Source organism: Taeniopygia guttata, chromosome 1 (genome assembly GCF_048771995.1).
Source record: "Taeniopygia guttata chromosome 1, bTaeGut7.mat, whole genome shotgun sequence".
NCBI lineage: Eukaryota > Metazoa > Chordata > Aves > Passeriformes > Estrildidae > Taeniopygia > Taeniopygia guttata.
The window spans coordinates 21,647,964-21,673,587 of NC_133024.1; the positions used below are offsets into that span (position 1 = coordinate 21,647,964).

The following is a 25,624-nucleotide window of genomic DNA, read 5'->3' on the forward strand; positions in this document are numbered from 1 at the left end:
TGGCTCAAGGTTTGGTAGGATCTACTGCCCCTACAATTCCATTCCTAAGTGAACAGTCTGTGACAATAAAAAAAAAAATCAAAACAACAACAAAAAACCAAACAAAAACAAACAAACAAAAAAACAACAAACCCAAATGAACCAACAAACCAAAAGAATTCCCAATTTTATAAGATCCAAGTCATTGTTAGGTACTTTACTGTCTTTTAATTCTCTATATGAGTGCAAAGTCTAAAGATGAACTATTAATAGTCTGGCTTATTCCAGGAGTTGGGAAAACCACTGTGGAAAACTTAAAGGTACTTGTGTTCGCTTCAGTGAGCAAATGTCCAAAAGGGCCTGTGTAGCATACTTTTAGGAATTGCATGTGAAATTAGGCAAAAACAAACCTTTACCCAACATCCCAGCCCCAATGACTTTCTCGTCCCACATCAGTGAAAACAGAATGGCTGCTCAGATCACTAATTAACCAGGCAGGAAGGGCAGTAGCTATCCTAGCCACATGCCCTGCAGCCACCCACTGAAAAGTCCCACCTGGTCCCAGGCTTCAGGACAACTTTGCTACCAAAGGACCACACCCCCCACGCCCCCAAAAGAAGCACGCTCCTCAATGCATCTGGTCAGACATGTCCCCTTCCCCCATAAGAAATGCTGCTGTAATTTTTCAGACCTACAAGCAATACAGCACTAGAAGACTGCAGGATGGTTAAAAAAAATTCCAAAACCGAAGTCCAAGGAAACCTCACTCCACCCCACCCCACCCCAAGCAGGTGTAGACTCTCAGCTGGGCGCCCCACTTGCCCAGTGACACAGGTGCTTTAGATACACAACAGCCTTGATATCAAAATGACCTTTCACAAATGGCACTGACACAACCCTGGGGGCAGAGAGACTGCAGGTGTGACATCTCACCAACCCAAATTAAACTGTGCTTTGCCTTAAAGATTCATTCTTTCAATCTGTGCTCTATCCACTCTCTCAGGAAGGCATCGCTTTCCTTACTGCTTAATAGGACATTACATTATAAATTGCCAGTCTGAACATGCTGTTCTTTCTGCCAGATTGACTCAGCATAGTTAAGTATAATTGTAGCCATTAAAGTGAATTTTATCTCCCTTCTTGTTATATGGGACATCTGCATTTAGAAGAGAGACACACAAAAGCACTAGTAAAATAAAAAGCAGAGACGTACATATTTAACAACACACACCTTTAAGGCTGTGTCTGCGCAAACACTTGCACTAGCACACACCAGCTATCGATTTTATAGCTCTGAGCACTGGCACTTCTGGACTTCTGTTCCCAGCTTGGCCAAGGGCAGGTGCCCAGCACAGGCCAGGGACAACCCTCGGAGTGGGTGGGGAGCTGTGCCAAGAGCAAAGAAAGAGGCCAAGTGCAGTGGAATTTGCTTCTTCCTAGGTAATAACTCTGTGTCCAGCCTTAGCCCGGGGTGCTGATAAAACTGGTGCCACCACAGGTCCGTTTCCCTGCCATGGAACAGGTCTAATAAAGATGAGTCAATTCCCACCTCTGCCTGGGCTGCCTCAGCTGGAGCCCTGTGGCTGCCCCTGGGATTTAAGTAATGATTCCCGCCCTGCAGCACACACTGACAACTGGTGAACGCTGGCCTTGCCCAATCTTGCCCAATGCCTGCTCACTTGACACTAGCAACAAAAGGATTTGTGCTATTTTAGTCACCAAGTTTCCCAGGCTGGGCTGCAGAACCTCAGTTTACTTAAAACCTGTGCAAAACCTGTTCCTCCTCAATTAGCTTTCATTGCATTGTTCAAGACCCACACAGACTTTACTGGCAAGGCTCCAACAGAACAAGCAACATTACACTTCATATACTGTGCAAAACCAGGTGCCTGTATGTTCTCTTTAAGTATAATTATCTTTATGTGGGTCAGCTGCCACCCAGCCCCCAGTAAAACCAGTTAAGAGCTGACATATCTGTGGTATGCAGAAAGGATCATTTTCTCTAAGAGCCCTTGGGAGCAGTGCTGGACAAGGACCACCAGAACTTAGTTACCCATCCTATGACCACAGATATGGTGTTATGAGAAGAATTAAGACTTCAGAAGAACCAAGATTTCAGCACTACCAGGAGGTTTAGGGTGCCCCCTCTTATGAGGCCCCAGCTGGAGACACCTGGAAAAACTTCCATTCTAAAAGCACCAGGTCCTTTTCCAAGGGGATCCAGGACTTGTTTACTACTTGCATCAAGCATCCAGATGGGGGTTAGATACTCCAAAATACTCTGTATTTTAGGAAATACAGTTCCTCTCTTTCCCAAGGTCTGAGCATAGTCCAAACCACAGAAAGGGAAGCTGTGCCAGTACAAAACATCTGAACAAGCCTCACATTTGACCAAGGGAAAGGTCAGCCTCTCTGAGCCAAGCAAACCTCTGATCTCTACAGGATCCAAGGGTGACAGAGGACAAATCCATACCAGGAGCTGATCTGAAACCAACCAACACATTTCACAGATGTCACCCAAATGCCTTTCCAATGATGCTAATGTTCAGGTGTGCTCACTGTTTCCCAGGGATGAGATAGGATCCTAATTTAACATCAATAGTCCCCTTGCAGACCCCAGGAACCACCTACCTGCTTTGCAGCATGCAGCTATGCCCTCTCTAGCTCCTGTTCAGGGACGAACAGCAATAATGCTCAGGAAGTAACAACAGGTGAATAACTGTGACCCTCCACCTCTGGCCTCATAAACTGCTTCACTGAGGAGGAGCTGAGAGCTGCTTCAGCTCCATGAAGTTTTGCTTCAGTCACACTCACTCCCAGCAAAACTCATGGCAATGAAGTTGGCTGCTCTCTCTAAGCACTTCCATGGACTACCACAAAGTTTCAGGAGCTAATACAGCAGGCAATAACAAAATCCAGTCAAATGCCCAGGCTGAGCATAAGCAAGTATCATCTGAACAATGTGTGCCCTAAGCGCACAGAAAGGCCAGGCAAAATTATAAAGGGGGAAGCAAATCAGGTGAGACAGCAGTTTACCAAGGGAGAGCAAAAGATCTTGATATTAACACAGGGCTCTGCACAGGCACAAAGTGTGCTGAAGATTCCAAGTGTAAGAATTACAGGAACTTACAATTTAACTGCCTTTCTGTCCAGAAAACAATGCGAACAGCAGTGCTGATGAGAGGTGCCTGCTGAGCAGCTTTGGAGTCAGAGCTTTTGTCTACAGGCCAGACGCGGGCACACTTGGGCTGCAGCAGCACTCCATGCAGGTAGAACTGCAGCCTCAAAGAAACTCTGGCACTGAAATGGTACCTCAACTCTCATTCCCCTTGTTCCCCTGGGCTGGCAGTTTTTGGCTGGCAGGGTGACACACTATCAAAAAAAAGGGCTGAATTCAAAGATTCACTTCTCATCTATCACCAGAAAGGTGATAGTAATTTTCAGTCCTTCCTCATCTCTGCAGAAACAAAACTGGCAGCTGGGAGATGGAAGCCTTTTCCACCCCTGTATCCATTTAGAGCCTGTCAGGAATCTTGGTGCCTTCCATGCAGCTAGACAGACACTCACCAACACCCTCTCCCCAAAACCACCACGACACCCCATCTCCCCAGTCAGTGTAGGCATCCAGGCACATGATCCAGAGCCTTTGCTGACCTAAAGTTTCAGCATACAGTACACCCTCTCTAAACCTTTAAGTCTGATAAATTTATATATGTTATCTCGGTTTGAGGTCACAAGTAGGAAACAAAAAGCTTTTTTTGCTCATTAACATTGGTTTGTACATCTGCACGAACTCACCAATGATGTTAGCAAGCACACTTGCTAATTTAACATCAGTAGTCCCCTTGCAGACCCCAGGAACCATCTACCTGCTTTACAGCATACAGCTATACCCTCTCTAGCTCCTGTTCAGGGACAAATAGCAATAATGCTCAGGAAGTAACATGTAACAAGCACACTTGCTAACACCTAACACCTGAACCACACTTCAGTTGCATGAGGTTCACTCAGCTGATTCATATGACTAAATCATTAGATTATCACACGGAAACCCCCATGGATTCATACCATCCTTTCAGCCACAAGCACTCCAGAAAGAAGACTGGTTGTCAAAGAAGATAGTCTACTTACTTACTATTGTATGTGTTCTGAAAATAGTTATTTTCCCACACAAATCTGAAGAGGGTTTAGTTTGTTAAAAAAAGGGCAGATTAATCAGTCCTGCTGCTCTCCCAAGCATCACACAATGTAAGAAATAAAGCCAGTCGGGCTGCCCAAGACAGAAAAATTTGTACACACGCACTCCAACTATCCACATTAATTTCTTAAATAGAACTGGGATAAAAACCCCTTGCAATGCACCAAAAAATCAACCTTGCAATGGAAGGTTTTATTACATAAACACTAGAGGTTTTATTACATAAATATTACACGATATTGTGTGCTGTTAACACTGTCACCTCAAAAATTGTGTATGGTTTTTTTCAACTCTGAAAACACAGTGCAAGAGAAGGGCAAGGGAAGCTATTTGGAAATTGTAACAACAAGAGAAAAGATTAGAAAAATGTTAATTCCAAACAGGATGGAAATGAGAGGACAAGACAGTAGTTCATTATACCGCAATCACAAATACCAATAAAGTGAGTTTGATGCTATTTACTCTAAGAAAAATAAGTGAACTCAGAAATGACTTTAAAACAACAAGATGTTGTTTTTATAGCATGTGTAACTACTGTGCTGACTCAAATAACTTATTTCTGAAGCATAGATACTTATAGATTTAACAAGAAGGTACAGGTTCAGTGAATCTTCTCAGTCCCCATCATAAGCCAATTGCTGGAGCTGAACATATTAGTTCAGAACTCTCCCACCTGCAGTTCTACTTCTTATTTAGTAACATCTTTGGTCACCATCAGAACACATCAATGGCTTGGTAGAGCCACTGGAATGAAATAAAGTGTAAGATCCCATCTCCCATCAAATGTGACAAACTGCAACATGACAGCAAGTACTGCTTTCCTGAGGATCCCAAGCAGCTCCCTGAGTGATCAGGATCACTGCCTCTGCACTTCCCACTTATCTTGAGGGACACTTGCTTGCCTGCCTCACAGTCAGGAATTGCTGTGGAGGTCTTGCAGGACGCCCTTGAAGCAGCAAGCTGAGGTGAGACAAGACACCGTAAGTGCACCACAGGTATCAGTGCAAGCTGCAAACACATCCCAAGCACTGGATGAAAATACTGGAAAGGGCCCTGCTGCTCGTAGATACCTGCAGCATCTAAGTAAAGGCAGGTTTGGATGTGTCTGTACAAGTCACAGGCATTGCCAGTGCTGAGAGTCTCTCCAGCCTGCTCACAGAGCACTGACAGTCATGGTCCTCACAAGCTACCAGGTTATGGCCAAGACAAGACGAAGTGATCACACAGAGACAAGAACAAGTTTTCCAACCACATCAGAGATTCAAATGAAGATGGAAGCAGCAAACAAGCAAAAAAAGTAGAAGGCACCCAGCATTTAAAGCCCTTTCTGAGCAACCATGATGTTCAGCAGATTATTACTTGTGCAGGAGACCCAACAGGCTACGCATGGCAAGAGTGTTAAAATTATGAAGATGAGACAGCAACAAAATATCCGGAAAGAAACTATCAATGGAAGGCACCACCAGCAGAGGCCTTGCATGCACCACCACAAGCCCCTACTCTGACTGTGGCTCAGTGTGCTGACAGGAAACATGCCACCAAACTAATGGCATCAATTCCCCAAGCACAGTGCTCAAAGTACCTTCTGAGAGATGTCACTGAATATAGAAAGCTCCATTTCCCTGTGGAATGGGTCACTATTAAAAGACCAAGAGTTTGTTTCGAGTCTCATCAGCTTTCAGTGATTTCAACACTGCTGCTGAGTGCTGAACCATGTACTGCCATGGCAGGACACCTCAGAGATCAAGTTACTATTCAATGGCTGCCTGAGGAAGCCCACAGTTCCTGGTTTGTGGCTGGATAGTCTTGGCACACTGTCTCTCCCCATCAGAACAGTAGCAACTGGCACCAGTGTATAAGGAAACTTGCCCACTTAGAAACTCTGAATACTCCAGAGAGAATTGCCTCTTGCCCAGAGACTTGCTAACATTTGTCAGTGTATCTCAGGAACAGCCGTGAATACCATCATTCCTGCCTATTTGCCAGTGCACTTCGGGCTTAAAGACGAAGAGGAAGAATGCAGCTCTTACTGAAACCAGAAGATGCTGGGTGACTTCAAGGAGCCTTAGACTACAGCCAACATCCTTCCATTGCCATCCTGTTTTGTGTTTGCACAGCTGCTAGCACAGGATCAAAACAGCGTCTAAGCCCAGCACTACAACAGCACAAAAACAGTAGTGGCATGAGACTATGCTTTGAATCATTAGCTATTATTAATTATGAAAGAAGAAGTAGTTTCTAGAGCTTGACAAACTCTAAACTCAATATATCCCATGGTATTAGCATCTATGACAGACAGGAAACCTTATTCACAGTTTTCTGTCCATATAAACATGTTTGGCTTTGGGTTTTTCCTCCCATGTTCCACACACATTTCAACAGCTGTATGAAAATAGTTGATTTAAATTCTCCTCTTAATTACTGTTGGTTGATGGTAGTCAGTGAAGGAAGCTGCAGTGAGAAGGGAAGGGGTAAACTCAACACAGGAAGCACCAGCAGAATGATAATTTGTCTCTTTGACCTCTAAGATAGAGGTGGGAGGTGCAGCTGGCTGAGGTCAATAACAGGAAACCACATAAAAATTTATGGGCATCTCAGAGCATGTGTGTTATAGGACAACAGTGTTTTTCTTACCCCTCAAATAAGGTGCAGGGCCCCTTGCTCCAGAAATTAAGGATATTCTGAACTTCTACGTAGCTGTACAACTACAGCATGCCCTTGCTGCTCTTGCTGTAGAAGCTGTTCCTCTGGGCTTTTTTGTCTTCTTTGCTGTAGTTTGCCCATGGTGCAGCTGAGTTGCAGCCCAACTGTTGCTCTGCTTCAGCTCCAGGAAAAGGAGAAATGGAAAAAGGATCTGGGCCTTTTGGTTAAAAAATGAGAACATGGTGAGGGAAAGAAAGAAGGCAGCAGCCTCAAAGACACAAACTGGGCCTCAGATGGGTTATCAAGAAGTGTCACGCCTTCCCTCCACCTTGACCTCCCCTCCACAAAATTACTTTGTTCAGCACAACACAAACATGTGTGAAAAGCCAAGCCCTGAAGGTTACCTTCAGGATCAGGTGAAACTTAAAGAGCTTTGGCAGCTGCTTGGTTCATACTCATTAACTTCTTCTTTCTGGCACTTATAAAGCCCACACGTGGCAGAACAAGGGGTAACTGGACCTCAGATTTTACCCAGGAGTGGAAGCACAAGAGGTGAACTATTTCACAACTCTGTTTAAACAAGTTCCTGGTTTACTTTGCCTGTCTAGCCCACAAGTATAATAATTATACAACCTATGCTCAAAATGAGGCTGCACGTGACCTAATAATACAATAATCTTTAAAAGAGAAATAACCAACATCTCCAATATCCATCCATCTATTACTGTTATTTTAAATCTTGATTTCCTTCAGATAGGCCTAGGCAAAAGGATTACTTAATTCTCTGTACATATATATACAGCACCAGGAAATATTGTGAGAGAGCATTCCAGTGCTGACTAACATGTTCTGATATGCAAAACCATCACCAAGTAAGATTAAGTTTTCCTACACTCCAGATTCTTTCCAACCTGTTCCCACAGCTGTTAGATAAAAAGTCTCAGAAAGTTTAAATGGAGAAGCACTTGAATAATAACAACCATTATCTGACAACCTCCCAAGAAATCATCTTGTACCAGAAGAGACCGAAATTTCCAAATGACAGACAAAAATAGCTACTGCTTGGATGAAAACTTGGGAGAAAAAAATGCTAATGCAAACTTCACTCAAACCACTCAATTTTTATTACTTTTCACTGGACACGGTGAAAAGCATTTTACCCTGGATTATGCAGCTCAGTGTGGGCCCCTAATAAAAGGCTTCATTGCAAAATGGCTGTATGACTAAATGAAACAATGGCTTCTTTATTAAAATATTTTAAAGACTCCTGAGGGAAATGCGGACGGCTGAAATGCCCTCAGTGAAAGGTTCATTGCCATGCTATGCACTTCTGCTGTGTAATGTTTTACAAGCTGAGCCGCTCTGTGAATGGGGAGAGTTAGTTCTCGGCTGGCAGAGGCAGCTTGCATAATACCAGACAAGTTAATGGGTAACAAACAATGCAGGAGACCTTTGTTCCAAGTGTGACACACACAAATTCCACACTAAGCACGTTGACGCTTCTGAGGGTTACTCATTGACATGCTTTATTAAATTGCTTGGACTATACCTCGATGCACCAAAAAGGACTAGTTTAACACAGCTACATCCTTCTGATGTCTTCCATCCTAAACTGTTGCACTTTAACCTCAGCACACGGATCAGCTCATTACTGGTACAGAAGCATTTCCAGGGTGGATGATAGTGAGCACCTTGCAGCACAACCACATGTCCAGACAATGGCAGTGGGCAGCTAAGGAGGCAGCACACAGGAAAGGGCAAGGTGGCAGCCAGCAGAGTGTGCTTCAGTAATAACAGGAAGTGGTTATGGAAGCATGTGTTGTGCTCCCTTCTCCAAAGCAACTGCTTCCCTGTCCACCCTGAACAGCTTGCTAAAATGCCACCCTGCCCTCAGCCTCCCTGAAGTAATGGAAAGGGAAAGGAAAAATAAGACATGCTTCTCCTGGCACAATCTGGAATGCCAGACCAAGGACAGCTGGCCTCTAGCAGGTGGAATACATGCTGCACTAAAAGCTTAGGAGCAGCACAGCTCTTAACACTCAGCACAGCATTCAGTTTATACCAAGTCTGAGGAAAACTATCATGGTTTTCATTGTCCACAGCACCAGCCTGGACAAAACACTTCTGCTGAACTGGAGCATCCCGTCACCGCTCACTGCACAACATCACCACCCATCTCCCCAAGGCCGGATCCAGCCGGCTGAACTTCCAGTGCCAGAGCTGTGGGAGTCTGTCCAGCACATCACCACAGCTGATCCGTCCCTAGGTGATATTACTCGTTTGCTTTAATGCCCTAGGAGCAGTAAGCCAGTCTCACTGGTGCAAGGCTGAGCAAAGGAACAAAGAGCCTCCAGCAGTTTGCTGTATAGTCAGCCAGTCCCAGCCCTACACTTGAACAACACCACACAGCTGAAATTCAAAGAAGTGACAGGGAAAAAACCAACCATCATGACAGCTCTCTCAGAAGACAGATGAAACCCACTCTTTGAGAACAGCAAAGTCATCCCCCTTTGATAGGTTATTTTCATGCCTGTGAGTGCCACAAATAACTCTGAGGCAAGGGAAAAGGCCAGCAAATGATACTCAGGAGGTCCTCGCTCCCGCCCGTCTGGAGAGCCCATCTGGAGAGCTGCCCGTGACGCTGAAAGCTGACACGGGGCTGGTGCCCAAGGAGGAGCCTGACGCACTCGGTGGCCATGCGGCGGCACACGTGGTGCCAGCTGAGAGCGCCCGTGGGGACACAAGACTGGGAAGGCACTTGGCACATTTCCCACTCCCGTGAAAAGTGGCTTGAGAGATCATCCCCCTCTACAGTTCCACCAGTAGCCTGGCAGGCACACAAAGGCACAGGTAAGCACACACCCGCAGCAATCGTCACGATATTGTCCAAGATTAGTCACCTAATAACAGCGTCGCCCTCAGCAACAGGGAGAAGGCTACTTCACCCAGAACTCAGGTGCTATCCGTCCCACAGCAAATCCTTTTTCATGCATGTCTCGTTGAGGGCAGCATCCTCTCCCTCTGTGTCTAAGTACACACACACAAACACAGGTATGACTATTAAGGACTTGGTAATTATGCAAAGAAACCCCATGAGACTGATTGCCCCAACGCCATGGCACAGGCACACAAAGCCAGCCTGGGTGGCTCAGCAGGCTGCACTGCAATGGAGAGACCTTTCAGGTTACCCCAGATGTGTGCGTTCTATCATCCCCAGAGTGATTTTCTGCACTGCAATGCCCTTATGGAACTGCTCAAGGAACACACACAAAAAACCAAAACCAAAAACCGTGAACTGCACAGTATGAGCAATAAGTTTGGCAGAACATGCCAAAACTCAGAAATTCTGGTTTTGTTATAACTGCAGTTCTGGGTCACCGTTTTTTTAAATTATGCGGTTTCCTGCATAATCTGAAAGGTACTAAGCCACTTAAGACCCAGGGAACTGAGGTGTGTGTACAGCACCACCTCCTGTGAGAAGTTTTACTCACTGTAGTTTCAGTGATGTGAATAAGGCCTTTATGACTGATTTTTAATTTGCCTTCACTTCTTTAAAGAGAGATACAAACTTTGAAGTCTGGTAGCCACAATACTTTTATCACTACTTTGATTAAGAACTATTCCAGGAATTATCAATTTTAAGGAAACTTCTTTTGTCTAGAGAATGATGATTCATCAGGTCCAATGGTATATTGCATCAAGATATTTATCAGAAATGTTCCTCAGGTCAAAGATGGTGAATTGAGGAACTGAATCATCTTTTACCACACATAGATGATACATCTCTAGAGTGTGAAACAGAGCAGTTCCTTGGCATATAAAATCTGCATGTTCCAAAAGGAACTGCCTGACTCAAAAGGAACATGAAAACAGGTGAGTACTGTAATTGCTCTCTCCAAATAGTACCTGCTTTATACAAAACAGAAAAAAACCTTGACGAGAGGTAGAGCTTTGTACCTACTTTCCCACATTACTTTGGATATGGGAAACAAATGCAACCTCCTGCTCTGAATGAATGTCATATACAACATCAGCTGCAGGTTGAACCTTCAATCATGAAATGCATCATCTCACAAATACTCCATTGCTATCAGTCTCCCTTCTCTAATCTTCCTCCTTTCTTTCTTCTTCTCATTAAAATGGGAAACTGATGACAAGGCTGAGAAAACAGACTGTTCTGAGATATTTGTATCTACCCATTGTCACTTGTAAAAATACAGTTTGTACTGATAAGAGGACAAACAAGTCTATGAAGTGAATAAGTAAGTGCCTGACCTAGTAAGTCAAACAACTCATCTAAGAGATGAGGGCAATATTCATATTCCGGTATCACTAAACTAGGACTAAAAAAGAGCACTTACAGCTCTGCAAATGAAAATACACTGATTTTACCACTGTGACCAGTCACGTTTAAGGCTCAACTGCATCTCCCCTTCTTTCTTGAGCCAAAGTGAGTTATTAATTAATTCTAGTATTCTTTAGTCATTGACTAAAATGTGAAGTAGTTTGTAGAACAAAGACAGGAGTTAAGGGTCAAACTGGTGGAAGCAAGTGCTCGTGTTTGCTTTTGGGGTTGGTTTGTTTGTTTGAGGGGGTTTTAAGATTAAAAGTGAACTTTCCTTTATTCAGATCCATGGAAAAGAGGTCTAAGAGAAAATACACAGAAAAACTGCTGTACTACATTATTTAAGTATAGTGTTCTAAACCAGGTGCACAAGCTGACCTTTATTTAGTTAATTAGTCCTTGTTCCCAACACAGTGTTGTTCTGTTTCTTTTCACCAAGTACTCCTTAGTCATGATTTTTCAGAGAAAGGTCACAACCTTGCCCTTCCTAGTGACAGTCAATTAAGTGCAAAAGACCAAAGCCACCTAGAGTCTGGCTATTAACTTCCGGAAGCATTTTATCTAATCCTCAATTACGTAGCTCATCTCCTCTAAGAAGTCTCCATTTGTAGACAATGAGACAGCAGTTGCCATTGCAAATTCTTCAAATTTCAGCTAGGTCTGAAACGGGGTGATGAAAACTGTGATAAATCTTAAGATAAACACTGTCTGGCACAAAAGGTACCGAAGTTCTCAGTAAGTCACTAGTGTGTTCCCTTCTATAAGGGAACATGCTTTTGTTGTACTTCTATAAATACTATGCATTTTTAGGCCCACCACAGAATACTTGGTCAACGAAGGATCTTCCCTTTCCATCTCCATTTGGTTCTGGAAGTTCAGAAGTCACAAAACCAATTAACACACAAACACCAACCTATTCAACTTTCTATACACAGTGTCAACAGCAGCAGTTCCTCCATGTTTCCAGGATCCCTTGCACACAGGACACACAGCCACAGCAGGAGTCAGGACTGTGGCAGGGACACCAATTAAGCTACTTTAGCATTAGCAGTGTAAATACTCCACACACCAACCAATAAGTACAAACCCACTGTGCTCAATTCAAACATTCACTACTTTATTTACACACTAAACAACATTGAGTGATGTCCTTTACAACTGCTGGCTTAACCTGGACCTTTACAGAAGAAACTACAGACTGATGAACAGCCATATTCTGCACACATTATGCCTAAGGTAAAAAAAAATATCTTAGATCCCTTTCCCAAAATAAATACAATCAATAAGCTACTGTTAAAAGTATCAGACTGCACCAAGAACTGCAAGGTGTGTAGTAAGAGTAATACCAGATCAACAACTTCAGTCATGATTGAGCTGCAGGATTCAAAAGGCAAACAAACATAAGGGAGATCCTTGAGAAAGAATGCCAGCCTCAGTTTTTGTTTTCGAGAAGCAATTCTTGCCTCACTTATAGTAGCTCTAAACTCAATTTAAACAACAAGCAAGATCTGCTTTGCACGAACATAAAGGCAACAGACTGTGGAAAATTCTGATGGAGTATTAAAATATTCTTTGAGTGTTGGCCTGTTTAATTTTTCCCTTACAGGCTGTGCCTTTTGTTCTGCTGCCACCGGAAAGCCATGGATGAGGAACTTCAGGCCTGTCTGCTTGTATAAACCCTAAAGGTAAAACTAAAAGTTGTCAATTTTTAATGACATTTTGAAAATTGTCAAAAAAGCTGCAACTTTGTTTATATTGGTTGCCATGTTCAGGGTTGAATTTCACTAGTCCGTGCCATGGGATTTCCTAGTGAAAGCACTTTAACCCACAGGTTATTTCATGGAGGAAGATGGTGATGAAGTTAGCTCTTCCTCACTCCCCTATAAAACCACCCTTTTGGCAATGTAAAATTATCTAAGTAGGACAGCACTTAGATAATTTTAAGTTATGTTCAGTGATTCTGCTATACCTGACAGCAAAGCACTCACAAATACATATAGACAGCAAAGAATCAAGCTGCGTATGCACTGGAAAAGCATATCCATTGACACAGAGATCCATCAAGATTACACACCACTTCAACCCCTTGCTATGGACCTTAGTTTTGAGGCACAGAATTAAGTGAATGAGCTTTTTCTGGTTTTCATAGTGAGTACTTCTGTCTTTACAAATTCCCGTAATTTAACATTTTCTCATTTTATTGGACTTTAAATTTTGGCATACAACACCAAAAGCAGATAATAATTACTAAGTTAATATAAAACACAGGAAATATTAACTGATGTGTGTAAGTATGATTGTCTATAAATAAACACGGGCCCTATCTGGAGGATTTGAATCCCTAGTGCCTGTAATATTCCAAGCTCCACACAAGTTCACTGTAGAAACAATCTAATTCAGCAGTCAGGGTGGTGGTCCAAGAAAGGGCTAAGAAAGTGTCTCTGCAGAAGCACTGTCAGGTACTGATGTTCAGACCCAAGGACATATTCAGACAAAGAGAATTCTCTTGAGTTTCATTCCATTGAATATTTCATTGTACTACATTCATTCAAGATAACTGCATGGATGAATTTTTTTACAATGTAAGAATTAACTGAGTCAAACACCCTTAATAAACTCCCTCTTTTTGTGTCTAGTCTGGTCTACTACACAGCTACTCCACATAGAAAACACTTACTGGCAAGTGAAGCATTTTACTTGACACCTTCCTGTGATATATGAGAACATATTTGCCTGGCAAGCCTTACCTCTAAAAGTCCATCTTCAGGCAGGTCTGTGCAGTGAACAGCATTCTGAATCTTGTCCTTCCCAAAGACAGCACGCAGAGTTCCAGGTCGGAGGTGACGGGCCAATGCCTATTGAACACAAGCAAACCAGAAGACCTTTGTGAACCAGACTGCTCATTTCTATCACGGATGCAAGAGAACCTTATAAAGTAAAACATTATTATGCTATTCAAATATGTGTAGTACACTATAAAAGAAAATACAGATTGAAAGCAGCCCTCAGGAGAAGGACTTGGGAGTGTTGGTGGACAAGAAGGTTGACATGATCCAGCAACATGCCAACTGCATCCTGGGTAGCATCAAAGCAGCATGGCCAGCAGAGCAAGGGAGCAGATTCTCTCCCCCTGCTCCACTCTGGTGAGACCCAACCTGGCATTCTGCATCCAGCTCTGGGGCACCCCCAACAAAGGAAGAGTGTGGACCTGTTGGAGCTAGTCCAGAGGAGGGCCATGAATGAAGCACCTCTCCTGTGATGACAGGCTGAGAAAGCTGGGGTTGTTCAACCTGGGAAGTCTGCAGAAGAACCTTAGAGCAGCCTTCTGGTATCTAAAGGGGGCTACAACAGATCTGGTGAGTGACCTTACTAGGACAGGCAGTGATAGGGCAAGGGTGAATGGCTTTAAACTGAAAGAGAGCAGGTTTAGAAAAACACTACAAAGAAATTCTTCACTTTGAGAGTGATTAGATACCGAGACAGCTTGCACAGAGAAGTTGTGGATGCCCCATCCTCAGAGCTGGTCAAGGACAAGTTAGATGGGGCTCTGAGCAACCTGGTCTAGTGGAAGGTGTCCCTGGCTATGGCAGGAGGGTTTAGAACTGCTCGATCCTGAAGATCCTTTTTAACCCAAACAGTTCTAAGATTCTATGAAGAGAGAAATTCCAACCTGTACTACACATCTAGACAGCTGCTGAAAAAACATAACCATGACTATGAATACCTGCTTGAAACTGGGCCAATCTAGCTATGTTGGGTGGCATACAGGATCCTTCACATTGCAGAAACACTGTACTGATACTTGTATTAACACAGCTAGCTCATGTTAAGACCTTTGCAGCTCCCAAGCACAGGATGTGCTGTCTGTGAGAGACACAAATGTGCTGCTTTGCAGATCGCTTCCCTTAACATGGAGCTATATGCTTAAGAACCTGACATTTGTGAAGTCCAGTTGCTGAACATCATGTCTTCTCCTTTGACACTGTGACTAGTGACAACATCTGATCCCCTCTAAGGATCAGACCAGACTCTATATCTTTCTTTGTTCTTTGAAATTAACATTTCAATACTCTTCTTCATCTACAATGCCAAATACCTCTTAAGCCTCTCAGAGGCCTTTCTATTACAGCAGATACTCAGGTCCTGAGATAACATTCCTCTCCTACATCTTTACTGTGGTATTTCTCTTCATACCCTGGAGGACTGCCTTCATTGGCTCTCCCTTCCATCATACTCTTTCTTTCAAGCCACAATGAAGTCCTGCTGTACTTCTGTGCACTATCACCTTGCACTGTTGTCTTTTAACCCCTTTCCTATGCCATCCACGCACTTGGCCTCTCTTCCCAACACCCTGGAGGCTCTTCTCCAAGATCTATCTCATGCACAGTGAAATTAACCTGGTTTTCTCTCCTTAAAACCCTTTGGATGTTCTCCCACAAGTGCCCGTGAGGGGACAGGTGGACAAGAAGATCACACTACACCTACTGAACAAAGAAAAGTATTCTTTCCTTGCCAACAAAGCTTTCATCAGCCCCTTTCTGAATAGGCATGGGTACATTAGGGTGCAATCACTTTGGAAGTGGCCAGTGCAGTTTCACTGTGCCACTCCCGGGTGTTTGTTTCAGCGTCACAGCTGGAGGTTACTATTCCCACAACTGAGTCATCAAACTGGATTGTCCAGGCATTTCTTAACTTTCAGTGTCAAATGGGTTCAAATTGACTTAATCAGTAGCTCTTAGCTGACCTGCAAAACCTTGCACAGGTACAAATGAAAACCAGTCCATGATGCACAGTCTCTTCTGGGATGGCAGTGAATGTTTTAAGCTAGTTCCAAAAGACCTCTCAAGACCATTATCTGACAAGCAACACCCTTTGTCCACTTTCCAGCTTCATCCATTATTTACATCTTATTACCAAACTAAGACAATTGGACTTGAGCTCAGCAAGTCCTAAATATTTTCCTATCACGTTACTAATTATTATGGTCTGTTACCCACCCAGAAGACAATTAAACTGCTTTAATGATTGGAGTGTCTATAACCCAAAACATGATATGAGAAGTTTCAGTTCCTCATTGTTATTGTGTGTACATCACAGGTTATATAAGATCTTTTGATACGAATGTCAAGGGCACACTCAACATCAAACAAATTTTGCTTCAGAGGAAAGTTCAAGAGTTTCACTTAAGAAAAAAAAGCCCCAAGGAGAAAAAAAAACCTCTTCTACATGGTCCTCATTAAAGGCTTGCAATAAGGAAGTCTGCTGGAGAAACAAAAGTCACATGTCACTTAACTACAACTATGTGACACTTTAATCAAGCCTTCCTTCAAGTTACTGTTGATTGCAGTAACAACTAGCTGTCAGGAAGCTGGCAATAGCACTGGAGCTTTCAATCATTTTAATGAAAATTTGGGAAGACTAGACGAAATGATCATGGCTATGAAACCTTTGGAAATAATTTCGGAACAGGTCAAGTCCAAAAAGCTAAGCTTGGTATTTTATATTCTGTTTACATCAAAAACTTTTGCTCAAACTGTTCTGTCCTCCAACAGGTGCAGAAATGCTGCTTCTTATGAAAATTCCACAAGATTTTCCTTGACTCATCTTCCTCATCAAATCCACTTTTCTTTTTTTTCTTTTCTCCCTGTTTTTTAAGAGCAGCTATGGTCTCTTAGCTTACCATTTGTCCTAAGCTGTCATTTCTACTTCACAACTTCATGACAAAAGACATTGTGTTTCTTCCTGTGGACTCACTCTCTCATTCATGTGGGCAAAAGCTGCTGCTGATGCACCTTGCAATCTCCTGTTCTTCCTTTTTTCAGTGCAGGTTGCTACACATTCTAGCGCCCTCCTGAAACTCTTGCACAAAGAGGGATGCATTCTGTTCTACCTGGAATTGCACTGGGTCAGACCTGCTCAAAGGTAGGTCCTTCAGCACTTTACACTGTTAGCATCTGATTAATAAGAATCTAATTAAGCCTTTCCATTAGACAGGATGAAACTGCCTCTGCTTACATTTAAATAGCCAAAAAAAGTACAATAATTGTCAGTTCCAAAGTTTTGCTATTCCACTGCTTTCTTATTACACCACTGAGGAATTATGAAGAAACAAGGCCTCTGTAAATGATGGGGATACAAAGACCTGTACAGCTCATATATTGTGTCCTTGTGTATGTATGGCTGGAAATCTTGAGAATGTTTCAGGGAAGAAAAGAGTTCATTATGGAACTTATTGCTCATAGGCAAGTATTAATACACACTCTACTGGTCCATGACATGAAGCTTACCAATCATTTATTTATAAAGTCTCATCTGTCTCAACAGGGAGATACAAACAGTGGGCTTTGGGTTGGTTTCCCCATGCCCCACCCTCCCCTTTTAAATATTTTTCCTAAGCTTTTGGCTGAGTCTATTTTCTGGAGTATGCATTTTGTGCAATGGTTTTCAGAATTTTTTTGAAAGGAGTTGAGAGTGGGATCATGAAGGAGTTAAGAGCAGCTACAGCTCTACCATATGCATGAGAGGAGACCGATGTGTGTGTGCTGGAGCTTCGTGTGCATGTGCAAACGGGGATGACACAAAACTGGCACCTCACACAAGAAGACACTGTCTATGGCAAAACAAACCATGGCTGCTGGTCTCATTCAGCAGGTTATTTGATCACCCCTTACTACTGGGCTTTGATCTGCAGATAGCCCTTTGAAGATCCTTGAAGATCACATGGGATAACCCACGTGAGATCCAGATGCATATATTTCATGTTTCTCTTTACCATGTAACTGTGTCCAATACAACACTGCCTGCTACTTTGCACATTTCTAAAATTTTTTCTATTTCTACACAAGTGAAAGGAAACAAAAATGTCACCAATGCCAGTAATATGTCAAAATCAAACTGAAAAAATCATAAACATATTCATAAGCAAAGCTCATTAACTACTTTTCCTCCAAAAGGCTGTGTTTTTTTCATGGGCTGGATAGAAGTTATGTAGAATAGTAACATGTATTCCAGCCAAAACCGCAGATTTCAAGAAAATTTAGCCAAAGCTGAAAATTTCAAGAAAATTTGTCCAGTTTTTTTCAAGCACTGTCCGTAATATTTAATTGGTTATCTAGAAAGGCCATTGAATGGATTAAAACTACACAAAGGAACCTTTACAGCCTAAGATTTTGTTCTTCTTAAACATGAACTAGAATGAAGTAACCTTGAAAATTTACTGGCCCTCTTGAATGAAGCAGAATAAAAATAACAGTTTGATCAAACCCTTTCTAACCACAGTGTGCTCACCAGGCAAGTTTCTTCTTTTAGTTTTGCTTTCAGTTCAGCAGCATTCAGAGGATCTCTTGGGCTGCAGCAGACTGCACAGAACACTCTGCACTCTCAGGAAAAGTTTTCCTATTCTAGATGAACCCTGGCTGTGGTGCCTGTTCTTTGCTCTTCTTGCCATTCCTCATTCATCCCTTTCTGAAGGTTTTGCATTGACTTGGTCTCACCACCTCTGCCTTCCCCACCTTGCATTCATGAAGTTTTTTCCCCCTGTAGTTCTCCATGCTCTGCTGCTGTCAGGAATGAGATGGTCTCTCTCTCCCCTTGAGGCTGCCACCTAATCCAGAAGGCAGAGCCAGCCTCAGGCAAACAAGCAAGTGCCCTTCTCCTCATAAGGACCAGCTATGCCCTTGTCAAGAGAACAGAACACACATTAACTGTGAACAAATAAAATAATGTAAATTCCACCATTCACCTTGGAATTTGTCTGGCTGGCCTTTAGGCATTGGAAAGCCTACTGCCTCATCCAAGCAAGGCACCAGAGCTTCCTTTGTAGAGCATAGAAACTATCTAAAATAACATTTGCAGCACAGCAATTATGGAAGCTAAGGAAGGAGAAGCACCTCTCTCTCTTCACATCATCATAGCTCTCAAGCTGACTTTTATTTTCATGGCATTTCAGCACTAATCATATCAAACACTGATGGTTGCTGTAGGGAGCTGGACAATTTACTCATTCCTACAAGGCATCAGCAAGAAGTAACACAATAAAAGCAGTATAGACTTTGTCATACAAAACGGGATACTAGACAGCACCTCCTGCAATGCTGATCAAAGCTACAAACACTTTAACACTACTGTTACTGTGAGAACAACCTCGGATCAGTCCAAGAGATTCTTCACAGAAGTTCTCATCCAAAGACAAATGCTTAAGTGTCAAAGTGAAATCTGTGGTCACATGTGACCTTGTGCATGATACGAAAAGGGCTAGTTGCCTTGGCTTGCTTCATGTTTTCTTCGCAGCTCTTACTCCCTCCAAACTCTAGCCAACCACTTGTGACATGTGTGCTTCCCAATTTCTTATCTCAGCTCTGCCCTGGTTTATATTGCTCAGTTTCACGCCATAGGCCACTTGGAAATCAACATCAGCTCCTGCAGAACATAACAATTTCCTACTCCTGCAGCAATTCAAGGTCCATAAATGGAGTACTAACCCTTCTGTCTCTGTTACAGAGAAAAGTTATGTAAGATGGTGGTGCTGTTGCCACTGCAAAAACTTTAACTGGGGGAGAGGTTTGCCTTGAAACCTGGGGTCTGCCTGCAGAGAGGTGCTTAATAAAGCTTCTAAATACAAAAGCAGGTCAGTGTTAAAAAGCATGCAAGAGCCTTCCTTCAGCTTACATTTCACAAACCAATCCAGAACAGAAGTCACTTGTTGAGTGACACATTTTCTCTTTGTGTTCCATGTGAGTTGCAGCAATGTCATGTAAAAATACAGAGTCAATATCAAAGTCAGTCACTATACACAGACTTCAAGGGAGTGTAACCTGAAAGTGCCTTTGTACTTTCCACATATCACAAAAAAAAAAAAAAAAAATCAAGCCAAAGCAACCTCCTTTAAACACACACACTAAACTCCCCTCACCTTTTAATTTTTATCACAGGACAAACTCAAGAACCTGGAAAAGTTGCATTCAAAGTCTTTATAATATTTAGCCTGTCTCTCTCCTTAGCACTTTTCACTTCACCTAAACTTCCAGGTTGTCTTCTCCTGGCTGATGGCAGAATAGATCACTTACTGTCCAGTCTGACAAGGTTCTTATACTTTTATCTGAGCCAAGTCTGTGTGCACATAGTTCTGTACCTGTAAAGGTTTGTTCAGCAAATGAATTTATCTGATTCGGGCAACAGCAGTCAAATTTTCAATTGCAAGTCCTATAAAAAGTGCATGTGAGGCAAAACTCCTTCCAAAATCAAATAGTTTTGCAAGAGTAGCAGCAACTTCTCAAACCATAGTTTATTTTATTACGTAAGCTTACTCTTGTCTGAGTAAAAAAAAAAAAAAAATCTATCTGCTTTTCTGTTTATTTTAAAGTCAGCCAACTTCTAAACTACCAGTCTGAAGCCCTGTGTCTTTCAAAGTTTTGTTAACGGACCTAAAATTATATTCCAGACTCCAAGTGTTGGCAGTTTTCCAGAAGCTCACAAGTCTGTACAAATTGTTAAGCTGTCTCCTCCTCACCCTCCATACCCTCAGGCACTTTGATTCTCTCTGTTCACTCCCACACTTCCCTACCACTCCTCCTCCCAGGCAGCCCAAAGGTTCTGCACCAGCTCTCTGCGGGTTCTCTGCTGTGGGCAGCATGCGTGGCACATTTGCCAGCCTGAGACGGTATTTCTACTGGTCTTGGTGCTTCTGGTTGGAGTTTAAGCGATTCTAATGCTAAGTGCCCTGCTCAGAAAGTTTGTGTGCCTGCCTGGCATTGCCAGTGTGCTGAACTTGGGTAGCCACACGCCTCAGGTAGGTGTACATTAGACTGGATGGTGAAGTCTTGAAGATAACTGAGATACCAAACACAAGCTGGTCAGAAAATAAGAATAAAGATAAAATATCCAGCTTATCCTATTATCTGGGTGCTATAAGAGATATTTATGTTACTTGACAAGCTGGAAAAAGAAAGCATTTAACAACTGAAAAACAACTAACCCCACAAGGCATCAGAACATGCAGTATAACTGTAAATTTCATTATTAGATGCTTTAAGTTTTAAAGGTGAGATGGTCCTACTGATGCTTTTCCAGTGCCTTCCAAGGCACTCAGAATATCAGGCATATTAATTCACCTGTCAAACAAGAACAAAAACACATTAGGCTTCCAAAGATATTTTGGGATTTTATTAATTCAGATTAGCAAAAGATATGAAGAGCCTCCAGTAAAAGTCACTACGAGATTGCAAGACATTATTTCTCACCTGCAGATATTTTGGCTGATTTTTCCCTAGTAAGAACAAGAATAATTACAAATCATCTTTTCCTCTGAATTTTTTTGAGATTAAATTCTACATTTGCGAAGGAGTCTTGGTATCAGAGTTTTTAATTTTGCAAAGCAGAAAATAATGCTTTGAACTTCTACTGAGACTTCACAAGCTGAACTGATTTTGGACCATCTACTTCAACAGAAGATGGAGATGGATTAAAAGATAAAATTCACATCTGCTGCAAATCTCAGAGGTCATGCTCATTTGATTTTTAGCATGGGAGAGACCTTCCCCTTCCATTCTGTGCCCTAAATCCTCTCTAGTGCAACCTTGGAGGCAGCAGTAGTGCCATCTTCCTACACAGTTGTGAGCAGCCCTGTTCAGATGGAAGGAATCACTCATTATTTGTGTTACAACTGCTTTTTAAAAGCCACTGCTCTGTTCAGAACTAGCTGTATTCTTGGCCTGGAGAAGTTATAGGAACACTTATAGGAAGAGACGAGACACAAAAAACAGAAAATAGCAGAATGGACCCCATTTTCTGGAGGGGGAAACCAAGACAGTGAGACAGTAATTTTCCAGGGGCACAAAAGAAATATGTATTTCACAAAAATCACAAGTTCGATGTCTAACTTTCAGCTCAGATCATTAAAATTGCAGATCAGTTCCTCAACTTTTCTCTCTCCTTGATGCAATGCTTTGTAATTCCTGGGTAGCACTCTGATGATAAGCCACAGTCTGCAGAACTGTGACCATACTATGTCACCTATGGGAAGTTGAGAGCTGCCATGAGAATACGAAGAACAGCTGCTCACCCATCTTCTACTCTGACCATATTCTAGTCCCTTGATGTGGGAAGTCAATGGAAGCAGAGAAAAGAAAAACTTCTTACTAGGAGTATTAAAGGGAAGTCCCATTTGCACATCAGATGCAGTTTATCATATTGTAAGTGAAAGAAGCTGATAAAAATTCAGCTCAGGTGGCCCTGCAGCAGAACAGAGAATGTCAGCCTGAATCAAACAGACCAACAAGCAACGCCCCAAATTATTCAACAAGTTCTCAAAAATTGAATTAAGCATTTTATATCCAGCTTCTAAAATGATTTTGTTTAGTTAACAGTATCCCCAGGCAATGAAACCAACAACACATACTGAAAACTATTGCTGCGGTTTTTCTCACAACAATACTATGGCTGTCAGCAGTTGATGAGAGGAGGAAGAATAATAACAATAATAACAAGAACAATACTCATCATCATTATAAATGTGAAACCAGACTACTACTTTTTGTTACAAAGGGAAGGCAATAGGCCACAGCATTTGTTTTCATCCACATTGAAGCCTTCATTAAAGTAGTTCAAGCAGAAAATAACTGCAGATACAGAATCACAGAATAAGCTGCCCTGGAAGGGAACCACAAGGATTGTCTATCCAACTCCTGACCCAGCACAGGACACTCCAAGAGTCACAGCACGTGTCCAAGACCATTGCCCAAACACTTCCTGAACTCTGTCAGGCTTGGTGCTGTGACCACTTCCCTGAGGGGCCTGTTCCAGTGTCCAACCACCTTCTGGTAAGAACCTTTTCCTGATATCCAGCCAAAACCTCCCCTGACCCAGCTTCAGGCCATTCCCTCAGGTCCTGTCACTGCTCACCACAGAGAAGAGTTCAGTGCCTGCCCCTCCTTTCACCCTCACAAAGATGAACTACAGTGATGTCTGTCCTCAGTCTCCTCCAGGCTGAACAGCCCAAGTGACCTCAGCCCCTCCTCATACGGCTCCCCTCAAGGCCCTTCTCCATCCTCATCACCCCACTTGGCTCCCCTCAAGGCCCTTCTCCATCCTCATCACCCCACTTGGCTCCCCTCAAGGCCCTTCTCCATCCTCATCACCCCACTTGGCTCCCCTCAAGGCCCTTCTCCATCCTCATTACCCCACTTGGCTCCCCTCAAGGCCCTTCTCCATCCTCATTACCCCACTTTGGATGCTCTCTAACAGCTTTATACCCTTCTTATCTTGTGACCAGAACTATACACAATACTCCAGGTGAGGCCCCAGCTAAGAGCAGAGGGAACAATCCCCTCCCCTGCCCGGCTGTGATGCTGGGCCTGATGCCCCAGGACAGGGTTGGCCCTGCTGGCTCCAGGGCACTGCTGGCTCAGCTTCAACTTTCCATCAACCAGGACCCCCAGGTCCCTTTCCATGGTGCTGCTTTACAGCATCTCATTCCCCAGTCTGTCCTCACATCCAGGATTGCCCCATCCAAGATACAGAATCCAGAATCAACCCTTGTTGAACTTCATACAGTTGGTAATTGCCCAGTCTTCTCATTTATCAAGGTCTCTTTGTGGAGTCACTGCCTTTGAGGGAGTCAACAGCTCCTTCCAGTTCAACATTATCTGCCGACTTACTCAGTATCCCTTCCAGCCCTGCAGAGCCCCACAAGTGACAGGTCACCAGTCTGATGTCACTCACTGTAACCCTTTGTGCCCAACCTGTGAGCCAGATGCTCACCCATCCCATGACATGTTTATCCAGCTGTATGCTGGACATCTTGTCCAGAAGGATCCTGTGAGAGAGTGTTGAAAACTTTACCAAAATCCAAGAAGATTACACCAACTGGCTTCCCTTGATCAACGGGGTGGGTCACCTTGTCATAAAAGGAAATCAGGTTTGATAAGCACTACTTTCTTCTCAAAAAAGTCATGCTGGCTGTGACCAATGACTGCATTGTCTTTCAGGTGTTTTCCAATACCTCCCAGAATAATCTTCTCCATAACTCCACTTTCTCGCATATGACAATTTATCACCAAGAGTACCTAAAATACACTGTGATCTGCATCTCCTTTCTTGTTTGGCTGTTACAAGCTCTACTACCAATGCACTGACTGAAAAACATGAAGCCTTCTGGGACAGTTACAGCCAATTTCAGGATACTCACAATCACAACATCATCATGGCTGTGATGCCTTGAGAGGCTATTTAGAACAGAGGCTAGACAGTGCTAAAGGAATAAACTAGGTATTTATTAAAAAGGCCTTCAAAGAATACACCTTGGGCAGTACAAGAACCTGGCCAAGGCTACACCCAAGATGGAAGACATGTTTTCACATTTTTGTAAGTTTTGGCCCATTTACATATTGGGGTTAATTGTCCAATTACAGGTTCAGGTTATGAAATCCCATCCTCCCAGATTGCTCTCCTCAATTCGCTGTTGTTTAAACTTCTTGGGCCTGAAGCTGCAATGGTGTCCTTGGTTCTCAGGCTGAAAAAGGATTGTTTTGTCTAACTAAACTCTAAGGAGAACTTGCTAACACCTTATATGAAGTCCAGAGTTCTATACTAATACAGTACAGAATCTGGAAAACATGAGAGCTAAAACTTAAGGCATCAGTTGTATGGAAAAGTTAACTGTTCTACTGCCCTTTTATAACTTTCTCTATTGCAGAATTTCATCAAGCAGCCTTCTGTGTTGACTCTTGCCGACTGCTATCTACAGAGCTCTAGAAAATGTGCTTGCTGCTCTACCATGTTTTACCTTGATTTTCTTAAAAATTCCACCTTTATTATTTTCTTAAGTTTTAAAAAATGAAATATCACTCATATTACCTCATAATGTGAAGTATTTGCAACAGCACAACACAACCAATATGTTCCAACCAAAGGCTAAGATGAATTCTAGTAAAGGACAAGGCTATCTACAATCAACAAAAACCCTAGGCATGCATGTAAGCAAATGCTCCTTATCTATTCAAATTAAAGATTCTACAAACACACAAGGTCAACATAACCAGAGTGCTAAGAAACTAAAGGAGAAAATAGTTGTTTAGTGCAGTAACAGTATAATTTTCTTTCCCAGACACAGTGACCTCAGAACTTGCCCTATCTTTTGGAAACACTGCTCCCTTTTCTCAAGGAAGAACTGAAGATATAAGCTGGAGGTTTTTTCCTGAATGTTTATTTTCTGGTATTTTCTATATTCAAGGAAAAAGAGTGATTTGTTGTCTGCTGTAACCAAACAGAACACAACGGAAGCAAAGAAATCAACCACATAAACTGAAATTAACCCAGAACCATTATATTCTCAAAAAGGCTCTTACCTTGCCTTTATGGACTGAATATATTAATTAATCTATTCTCAGGAACCTCTGCAACTATAACAGAACCTTAAATAGAACATTCCAAAGGAAAAAGAAGGGAGAAAAAAATACTAAAAA

At 42.6% G+C, this 25,624-nt stretch overlaps 1 protein-coding gene across 6 annotated transcripts in view; it reads right to left on the bottom strand.

Annotated features, from left to right (window-relative positions):
• NME7 (NME/NM23 family member 7) overlaps nucleotides 1–25,624 on the bottom strand; it is an 88,813-nt gene that overhangs the window by 1,152 nt on the left and 62,037 nt on the right. For 3 of the 6 annotated variants that reach the window (XM_072924958.1, XM_072924946.1, XM_072924942.1), the window contains 2 exons: nucleotides 13,913–14,020; nucleotides 12,262–12,844 (listed from right to left, as the gene is read on the bottom strand). In XM_072924958.1, coding sequence (XP_072781059.1) covers nucleotides 12,656–12,844; nucleotides 13,913–14,020 — 297 coding nt within the window. In that variant the 3' untranslated portion in view covers nucleotides 12,262–12,655. The other 3 variants (XR_003958672.4, XM_030265387.4, XM_002189838.7) reach the window with 3 other exon arrangements.